Genomic DNA, 10843 nt, shown 5'->3' on the forward strand with positions numbered 1-10843 from the left:
CAGTGATTCTGCCCCACTCACGCTGGTCAGTGGGGCCGAACCACGACTAGTATCACGGAGTTACTCAGAGTATCTCCATGCCAATGACTCTTCCCACTATTCCACACTGCCTCAGCACATTGAAAGGAGGGAAACTCCTTCTTAGAAACCTTACCTGCTGGAATGCTTCAGATGTATTAGACCCAGAGGCATAGCCTTGGAGAATTTACTTTCAACCACATTATTGTATTATTGCTTTAATTGGTTAATTAATTGGAATTGAGCAATTACGGACAACACTGCTTTTGTGACACAATGCCAGCTTGAATTGGTGCTAGAAACTGGCTATATCCCTTGGTCCTCTACAGCATGATGTACTTAAAATGAACTGGGTTGCAGATGTGTGATTCTTTTGTAGAAGCTAAACACGTACCCTGTGAATTTCCGCCCACAAAAATTGTCTAATTTAGGATTTGAAGTCTTACTGCTTTTCCAGTGACCCAAAAAGGCAGTGATAAAAGTGAAGTAATTAAAAAAAATAAACAACTTAGAAAAAGTTGATGGGTACAGGAGCCTGTGTTAGAACTGGCTTAAGAATATCTGGAGTAGAGATTTTAGAAAATAAAAATTAAGACACATTTAGAATTGAGGAAAGTCAAAAACAGACTGATGAAAAGATTAAATGTATTCCAAGCTGAGTAGAAAGTGTTGACAAAAATGGAGTGTAACATGAAAGTTTTGAAAACTTTCGTGGCCTATATCTTAAAATAGTTTTTACATTTAAATGTTTAATATTTTGGGGAGTATATTTTAGAATGAAAAGGTTATAGAAAGTGAATGTCCCTTATATTAACTTTGTATTCACTTCAGAAACATAAATAACATTGCGTAGTACTTTTTAGATCTAGCCTTTTATCCCTCTTTCGGCTTTAAACTCAATTTCTAAGTCTTTCAATTTAAAGTATTTAGATTTATTCTAATCCCAGAAAAACCACAGTGATTCATTTGCTATGTGTTTGTAAAACTGCAGTATATTTAATTCTTCTATGTCCTTTTAAGAAGGATAACATAATGCAAATGTTTTAAGTCTTTCCTGTTCCCCAATTGCACACTCTTCTAAAAGTAGAAAACACGTAAAATGTAGAAAATATTATGGACTAAGTGCTAATCTATTTTTTGTCAATGACTTTGGCAGCAACACAGAAAACAGCTTTTGGGATACTGTGAACTCATCATATGACTCACCAAAGAAGCAAAGATGGAGCTATGTTAAGTCCCTAGACATCTGCTAAAGCAAGCTTTATTTCTATAGTCAGTGTTTATTTGGGGATTTAGAAAAAGAAGGCCCTCACTGTGAGCCTTGAGGCATCCATTCCATTTACAAGCAAAAGTCACACAGACATAACTAAATAAAAATTTCTCCTGGGTAAGCTTTGTAGAAAGATAGAAAAGCAAGTCCAATGGGAGAGCTGCATGTGTACACTGGAACTTGACAGGTAAACTGTTAAGCACAGGTGACAGTTTGGCCAAGAACTGAAAGCAAGGTTGCAGGTCATGCAGGAGATCTGGGCTCACTTGATTCATTTCCTGGGGATTCAGATTCTCTATTTGCAAAATGGAGCAAAATCGATATTATTAAGGGTTTTTGTGTGTGCATGCTGCAGTTAATGTTCAGAGATAAGTTCTGAAATTCTTGGGTGGAACTTTAGAACCTGAGACTTTAGGGCAGATTTTCCATGTTTCATTCTTATACACCCCACAGAGGTGGGTTTCCAGGGCAAACACACCCCATAGACAGGCTGTTTCACAGGCCAAGTAGACCGGAGGCTGTGGAGCATTTCTTGCTTACCACTAAAGCGTACTGAGATGCACGTGCACACATATGACCTTGTTATGGGAAAAACACATCCAGTCAACCGTCTAAAACAAAAAAGGCATTCACAAATAGTGTTGCTTTAATTATTACTAATAAAACATTGTATGTCTCACTCCTTATCATTGGTTCTCTAGAACTTGTCATGACCCTGATGTTGGGAATTGTTATTTTGCTTCTTAAAGTGGGGGATGGGAGTAAAAGGAAGTGATACCTGGCATAGCTGCATCCTTACTCAGAGATTATAGGAAAGTCCAATTTTCCTGGAACTTTATAAAATCCCCAAGGTGGGTTTGATCAAGATCTTTTGAGTCATGTGCTGCTCTCTATTCCTATTATCGTAGCCAGGAATGTGTAGTCCTCTGCTTGGTCAGACTTGGGTCATGTGATGCCCATGATGTCAGCTTCATAAAGCAGCCTAGCAGGTTGAGGGGTGCTGGTGATGCTAAGGTAGAAGAGATACACTGGGAAGGTGGAAACAAAGGTAAAACAAACAAACAAACAACCCCCCGCCCCAAACAAATAGATGTCTACTGTGCAGAAGACTGATTTGAATGTAGATTTCAAATTTATTTTACGGAAGGAATATCCTAGTAGATAACAGTGTGTAAGGATACTTTGAAGTTAGTGTACGCTTTTTTAATTAGGGCCTGAAATAGCACAAGTTTTAAATAAAAACCAAAGTTTTGATTGCATTTGTTAGTCTCAATACTCTAATTTCTGATTTCTTCTTTAGACTGCCCAGTCAAACCTGCCAAGAGTAGAAATTCTACATGGGCAGGGATGTGTCTGCTTTGTTTATTGCTTTATCCTTCACACAAAGCATGTAGAAGCTTGTTGATTGAATGAATAAACAATGATCTTTCTACCTTCTATTTTTTTCTGTGCCATTTTCCTCTACAGGCTAATCCTCCTAAGCAGAGCTCTCATCATATTTCCTGCTCAAAAACCTACTAGTGTCTCAAATAATATAGAATTAAGTGCAAGCTCAATAATGCCATACAAAACCCTGAATCTTTCTTTCCTGCCTCATTTCCCTTTGTTGCTTTCTCATACCACAGTGACTAGCTCACTGGTTCCTATACTGACCTCCCACATTCCTGTCTATGCCTTTACTTTGTTTCACCACTATTTCTTTATTTCTACTTGTCAAGGTGCATGTCCTCTTTGAAACTTTCCTCGATAGGCTGGGCGCAATGGCTCATGCCTGGAATCCCAGCACTTTGGGAGGCTGAGGTGGGTGGATCACCTAAGGTCAGGAGTTCGAGACCACCCTGGCCAACATGGTGAAACCCTGGCTCTACAAAAATAGAAAAATTAGCCAGGCATGGTGGAGCACACCTGTAATCACAGCTACTCATGAGGCTGAGGCAGGAGAATCTCTTGAACCTGGCAGGCAGAGGTTGCAGTGAGCAAAGATCACAACACTGCACTCCAACCTGGGCAACAAGAGTGAAACTTCGTCTCAAAAAACAAACTCCCCAATTTGCCCAATAGGATGTACATGTGTCTTCCTCTGAGCTGCCACTTAAATCATATTCAGCCTTGTACTGTAGTTATTTGTATTCTAGAGGGATACAACTCAGGCTCTAGGTTTTACTGGTATTACCCCACTGCACTAGGCATAGTGTCTTACACAAAGACTTGTTGAAAAGAGTTTGTTGAAGTGAGATGATGTATAGGGGTCAGGTAGGTAGTTATACAGCACTAATTAGGACCACATTATTAAAGGGACTGAATTGCAGATGGTGAGAGACTTGTGAGGGTGTTTTAAACCCTATCACTAATTATTCTTTGGTCTGAAAATAAAGAGGTCCTGAAGGTGATTATAATTTTGTGAGAGTGAAAAGTGTTTTCTGGAAAAGTATTGTTCTATAAAACTGTGCCACTTTGGCTGAATCTCAATGACTTATTTTACATTATGTACCTAGTGATTTCCACTATCTGAGCCTCAAACCTGAGAAAAATTTGAGTCAAAAGAAATAACATTTAATAGAAATTTCTGAAAATGCAAATTAGAATTTCAAACTAGGGCAGAGTTTCTGTTTCCTGAGGTGAATATGGATGATGATTTAAAATTTCATCAAGGTTGGCCGGGCGCAGTGGCTCAAGCCTCTAATCCCAGCACTTTGGGAGGCCGAGACTGGAGGATCACGAGGTCAGGAGATCGAGACCATCCTGGCTAACATGGTGAAACCCTATCTCTACTAAAAAATACAAAAAACTAGCCGGGCGTGGTGGTGGGCCCCTGTAGTCCCAGCTACTCAGGAGGCTGAGGCAGGAGAATGGCATTAACCTGGGAGGCGGAGCTTGCAGTGAGCTGAGATCCGGCCATTGCACTCCAGCCTGGGCGACAGAGCGAGACTCCATCTCAAAAAAAAAAAAAAAAAAAAAAAAAAATTTCATCAAGGTGAATATATTTTCCATCGAGTTTTTAAGTGAATGTGGGTTGAGAAGTCCAGAAATATGATTTCCTGCCACATGGAGGCATAATCTGACAGCTATTTGAGGGTTATATTTTGGGTCATTGGGTACATTCAAATTCTAGAGTGGAAACTAGATAGGATGTGGTAAATGGGATAAAAAATTGTAATCACTTCTTTTGGCTGAACTTCGCAGAAGTCCATATGAAATGATTGACATAGACAAAGTAAATGAAAACAATGACAGATTTTCTTGGGTGTGAGAGGTGACCTGATCCTTCTCCATACCCATAGTTTCAGACTCATGTCCTTTACCAGCTGTCTTGATTCTTTTCTCTGTTGCTTTCCCTCATCAGGTAGCGATGTTGATTTGTGCTGGATTCCTGATTGCCTGGATTCCTTATGCAGTGGTGTCTGTGTGGTCAGCTTTTGGAAGGCCAGACTCCATTCCCATACAGCTCTCTGTGGTGCCAACCCTACTTGCAAAATCTGCAGCGATGTACAATCCCATCATCTACCAAGTTATTGATTACAAATTTGCCTGTTGCCAAACTGGTGGTTTGAAAGCAACCAAGAAGAAGTCTCTGGAAGGCTTCAGGTAAAACTTCAGAAGCTGGAAATGAATTACACTCTCTTTGTTTCAAAATCCGGCAGGGTTCAAGCTCCTCAGATGTGCTGTCTTCTCAGGGTTAAAGCTCATCTCCTAGGAGTAGTGTAGGAAGGACTTTATTTTCTGTTTATCAAAGATCCTGAAATCAAGTGATCAGCTATGTAGAGGTTATATGACATGGATAGATAGTGAGAAGTGATTCTGTTTTCGATTCTGGAGCAACTAAGATACAGAGATGTGTCCATCTGAGCAACAACCACTGTTTATCCATGGCTCGTAAGTTGCATATCTGGGACCAAATCCATTTTATTCTAAGAGTACTATTTCACATGGCTTTGATCTCACAATAGAATGATTCTCTTGTTTGGCACATAACTACCACTAACTAAGGGCATAAAAGTTGGGCAGGCAGAGGAAGGAAGGGGAGAAGGGAGATGACATTTCTGCTGTGTGCCAGGTTTCTTTTATTTTATTTTCACAAGAGCCTTGGGTTATTCTCTTTCTTTGTCAGAAGAAGAAATTGAGGTTCAAGTAAGGTTAGAGTTAAGCAAGCTGCCCATGTTTAAACAGCCAGAAAGTAGCAGAGGAGGAATTCAAATTCAAGTCTGCTGGGTTTCAAAATGTATGCTCCTTGGTTGATACTGTTTGTGCTACACAATGAAAAGAGTTTGGGAATCCAGCGCCATTTTTCCTAAAGGCCCAAAAAGCTCAGGGTGAGTACAGACTTGGGGGTTATTGGTGGTCTTCTGTGTCCACTCAGGGCCAGTATTAGCAGTAAAAAGTGGAACAGGCACTTGAATTCATGGTCTGAGGTGAGGGGTGTTGATAGGGCCCCTGGTTTCAGTGCTTTTTGTTCTTATTTACTTGATTTTTAGATATTTTTCAATACTTTTTCCCTTGAGTAAGTAAGGGACAGTGGAAAAGAAGTAGAACTAGCTATGAGAAGATGTGGGTTTTGTCTTGTTCTTTCATTGTGCCTGAGCAAGTGACATATATTTTGGACCTTAGGTTCCTCACAACGGATCAAACGCAAAGATGACAAAAAGGCACAAATAAAAGGTAGCATTATCATTATTGCTGTGGTACAGGGGAAGAGACGCACAATTTGAAGATAGAAGACCAGTATTTAATGTTCGGCTGTTTACAATATGTTTACAATAGCTCTATATCGTTGAACAAATTAACAACATAGAGCCAGAACTGGAATAAACAGTAATAATACCCATCTCCTGAAGTTGTAAGAATTAAGCAAAACTGATGTGTGGAAAGATCTAAGGGATAATTGTTAGTAGTGCTTTCATATTTTTTGGTGGTTGCTGCCTTTGCTGTTGAATTGAACAGTTAAAACCAAGTGCTAAAACGCATCTCTTTCTGAAGTAATAACACTATGTCCTCATCAGCTATTGATATTTTGTTACAAATGCAGATGGAGAGAATAATTTTAATAGAGCAGTTGTGGGAGAAAGTAATGGCACACTTCTTCATCTGAAGGAGATGGGAGTTTGACAGGCATGACTGCAAGCAAATTTCACGTACCTCATCATTTTGCCTCAGACTGCCTCTGTGTTCTGTACATTCACTCACAACCGTGAGCAACCCATAAATATTCAATACTCAACTTTGGGAAGAGGGAAATTTATGTGGGAGAAAGTGACTTAGGGCCACAGACCTTTGGGAAAATCAGTCAGGCAAGAGACAGCTCGGTTCACTGGTTCCTATTAGCTGTTTATACGAAATACATCAATTACTCTGCTAGAGAAGGACAGGGCTATTTCTTTTCTCTAGAGGGTCAGCTTTCAGGGGAAAAAGCAGGTGGTAGAGTCGAAGCAGTGAAGAGCCCTTAGGTGCTAGAGGTTGAAGCCTCTTTGTGGAAGGAATGCTGAAGAGATATTGAGTCGCAGATTTTAGAAGGGGCAGCTTCAGAGAAGAGCAGAAGGGTGGATGGTAGCCACCAGACGTTTCTTTATATCTTTATAAAGAAGCCAGAAAGAAACCTTGTTTCTCTTTGTTGTTATTAAGAAGCTATGGAAGTGAGTAATGTGCGGGTCTGCAGAGCAATGTTAAGTGATGTGAAGCTAGTTTAGAATTATTGCACATACCAAAACAAGTGAATTAAACTGGATTAATCAATATCCTTGTTCTTTTCTTTTCTGAGCCCTGAAATGTTTTTGCTTATAAGGGGACGCCCTCTTGGGAAATATTTTGAAATCAAATAATAAAGCTAATTTATTGAATATGGGATTGTGGAAATAAATTTTGGGTAATTTTAACAGTCTATTACAAGCTAAACTCATTTTTTCCTCCTGAATTGAATCCCCTGAGATTTTGGTAGAAGTTGGTGAACCAAAGGAAACAAATGTGGCCAAGAACTCTTTCTGGAATGTTATTCTTTTATCCAGATGTAGTCTCCCATATTTTGTAAACAGCGCTTCTCCACCCTGGCTGTGTAATGGAGACACCTGGGGAACTTTGAAAAATGACTGCTCCCTGGGCCCCATCTGTCGAGATTTGGCTTTGTCTGGATTGGTCCTGAGCTTCCATTGTTTAATTGTTTACCTCTCCCAGATGATTATCTTGTACATTGTTGAAAGCTAACGAACCAGAGGCTAAGAAAGGAAGACACTGGCAGTACAGCTCATGGAATCATAGGCCTTTGCCAACACAGAGACAAGTGAGGGCACCTATGGTCAGTGACAGGGGAAAGAGGCTTCAGATGCTAGGCCTATCTCAGATGGAGAAGAAATGTTCAAAAGGCACTGGGGGTTCAAACATTTGATTGGGGGTGTGCAGTGAAGGATGGGGTCATTTACATTCCTAGTATTGAGTGAAGATAACAAGGGAGAACAAAGCCGCAAACTCTGGCGTTGCTATCATAATCAAACCTCCCCTGACCACCTTGGCTTGCAATGCTGTCTTATAAAGAACATTCCTTCAGTGGGTGAATCACAAGGCCTAGTTGAGTGCAGGTAGGTGTACAATTAATTGTGTTCTAGAAAACAGGAAACTCATGATGGCACAGGAAATGTGCCGTAAATGAGTGGCTTGTTTTTGGAAAACTCTGATCAAATAATTCCTTGACTTTGAATATTCCAAATTGAATTATTATTTTCTATCTGTTGCTAATTCAAGATTTCTGCACGTAATCCTCATGGTAGTCGAGTTTGACATATACATAGGTATGTCTATGTACATATGTATTTGTGTGTGTGTGTATGTATATATTAAATTGCGTTTTTCTTCTCCTGTATCTAGGCTGCACACCGTAACCACAGTCAGGAAGTCCTCTGCTGTGCTGGAGATTCACGAAGAGGTATGAAGATGGATACAGCATCAGTATGGACACACTATTCACTTATTTGCCTCTTCACTGCTGTAAACATTTGATTGTGGCCACACTTTTGTCTTTATATTATATTTTTATATTTTGCATAGTTTTCCTCAAGCCAGGGGTTGCTGGGAAATTCCAATGGCTAAATGGAAACTAGATTACAGGATACTAATTTAAGGAATATTATCAGGATGAGCGTCCCTGGAACTTTCTTTTCATGTACTTTAAAACCTGTTGTCATGCCAAACAGAATTGAGTGTGAGATAGTGAGGAAAATGTTGAGAAATTTTATTTATTAGGGGGTTATTTAATTTTATTATATCATTGTCATTATTATTTCTTAATGTCGGGTTAGGGAGGCAGTTTCTGGGGCTCATTTAGGTGGACGATCATATATGTTGGGCCATGGCTGTTTGGTAGGTACTTTGGTTCTCACAGCCATTTTTCATGCTGGGGGAGGTTCACACTCTGAGGGCAGTCATTCCACAAAGGAGTCCTCTGGGGAAATCAGTTTTGCCTTAAATCACTAATGGAAAACTCTCCTGTATCTCCAAATTTAAAGACAACAGTAATTTCCGCTGATGATAATTTTACCCACGTGGGTTTTCTCATTAAGTTCTACTTACTAAAATCATGGATGTAACAGGGCATTATGAGTTGTAATTGCTTAAGTAGTGAATTTAGTGAAGATAGCTATTTGGAAGTGTTATTTCTTCTCTTTGTTCTTTGTTAGCTTGTTATTTCTTTTGTTCATTCTTTTGTTAAACAAACACCTTTTGAGGCAGATAGGTAAAGAGATGTAGATATGAATGAGATGGAGTGATTTCAAAGACAGATTCCTGCCCTTTAAAAGCTACTGAAAGGAGAAGGCATGTAGATACTATGTCCAAATAGGTTTTCTACTCGTTGTCTATTATCTTTTCTCCTAATCTGATAAGCAGGGCCATCTACATTGCAGTTCTTTTAATTAAATGACTAGACAGGTGTTCTCTATGCTTCTCTATTCCACCCACCTCCCCTTCTGCTATGAACTTAAGCCTTGCTCATCAATTGTGATTCTGCCTTTCTGGTAGCTGCCAGCAAGAACAGTGAAAAGGGGAAGAGGGTGGCCCCTCTCAGGCCATTGATAACCTCTCCACTCCTTCCACTTGAAGGTTTATAGAGAATCATACCCTCCTCCAAGGCTCAACCTCAGTACATGGCACCTTCAGTTCCTTTGTCTTTGTTCTTCGTCAGTCAAGGGTGTGGGATGAGGAATGACTTGATAGGTGTCATTGGTTTAAGATACATGCCAAATAAATGTTGGAAAAACATGCTCTATGATCAAAACAACAACAACAACAACAACAACAACAAGCAACAACTCTGCTTGGGGCTTATGACTGCATATCAAAGTCTGGAGCAAAGAAGAGGCAGAATTGTCATTAGACTAGAAAGGCAAGGAACTTTTCGGCAAATGTGTAAATTATAGAGGTGTGAGAGTGTGTGGCACTTCAGATGGAGGTGGACACAGCTGTAAAGCACAGTCAGGTTTGCACTCCTCCTCTGTGCCCTTTGGCAAGTTTGAAAGATGAGGATAATAACAATAGTATCACAGGGTCATTGTGAGACTTATGAAATAGTATCCACATAAGTCACTTAGCACTATGCGGGTGACAGAGAAGCATCCCTGTGTACTAACAACTGCTCTTATTATTATTAAGGCGAGTGGTGGTGGTCAGAAGTGGAGCTGGGAGTGGCAGTCTGGCAGGAGCCAAATCAGACTCCAAAGGCCTTGTTGTTTATGCTGTAATATGGATTTTATCATGATGGTGATAGGGAGACCATTCGTGATTTTAGGCTGGGGAAGAAAGACCAGTCTGGTGCCAATGTGGAAGGTGGATTGTCTGCATAAGAGTGGGGAATCAAGAGTAGAGGTCAATAGACCAGTTAAGAGGCTTTATAAAAAAAATCGCAACTTATGAGAATCTGAATTAAAAAATGGCACTAAAAATGAAGATGAAAATTTAGGTTTAAAATATTTTGAAAAGTGACAAAAAAGTGGTAATTGATTACATGGATGAATAAGAGTTGAAGATAACTTGGGTCCATCTGTTTAGGAAATAATGTAGATAATGGTGTTTACAGAGGGGAAAAATACAGGAGAGCGAGTGGGATGGGGGAGTGAGTGAATTATATTTAGAACATGTTGAACGTGGAGCATTTGCAACGTAGGTAAAGATATTCAAAATAGGTAGTTAAAAATAATCTAAAGTCATACTGAATGATATATAGATTATATCATTATATCATTATAACGATATAATTATAGATTATAGAGTTGCAGAGTGAAGCAGGTAGGACAAGAATGCTAAAAGAGAAATTGCTGGTTTTAAATGACCTGAAGAAAGTGAAGTGAAGGAGATTTTTTTCCTTCTTCTTCTTTTTTGTGGGGGGATGATTATGGAAGTGGATGATGGATGGTGGTGCAGGTAAGAAAAGGAGAAAAGAACACTCAGGTTGGTGTAGATTTGTCTAGAAGGTGGAATTTAACATTAACATTGTACAAACGTTCCTGAAAACGGGTACTTTAACTGTTTAGCTAGAATATGGTCTTTAACATGGCTTTATAAATGCATGTATAAGAAAAA

The 10843-nt window shown here is 39.5% G+C and overlaps 1 protein-coding gene across 1 annotated transcript in view; it reads left to right on the forward strand.

Annotated features, from left to right (window-relative positions):
- Positions 1 to 10004, forward strand: part of OPN5 (opsin 5) — a 31995-nt gene extending 21991 nt beyond the window's left edge. The window contains exons 5-6 of the mRNA XM_031667603.1: positions 4632 to 4873; positions 8138 to 10004. Of these exons, the coding sequence (XP_031523463.1) occupies positions 4632 to 4873; positions 8138 to 8201 (306 nt within the window). The 3' untranslated portion in view covers positions 8202 to 10004. The remainder of the gene's footprint in view (positions 1 to 4631; positions 4874 to 8137) is intronic.
- The last annotated feature ends 839 nt before the right edge of the window (positions 10005 to 10843 follow it).

This window comes from Papio anubis, chromosome 6, assembly GCF_008728515.1.
Source record: "Papio anubis isolate 15944 chromosome 6, Panubis1.0, whole genome shotgun sequence".
Lineage (NCBI taxonomy): Eukaryota > Metazoa > Chordata > Mammalia > Primates > Cercopithecidae > Papio > Papio anubis.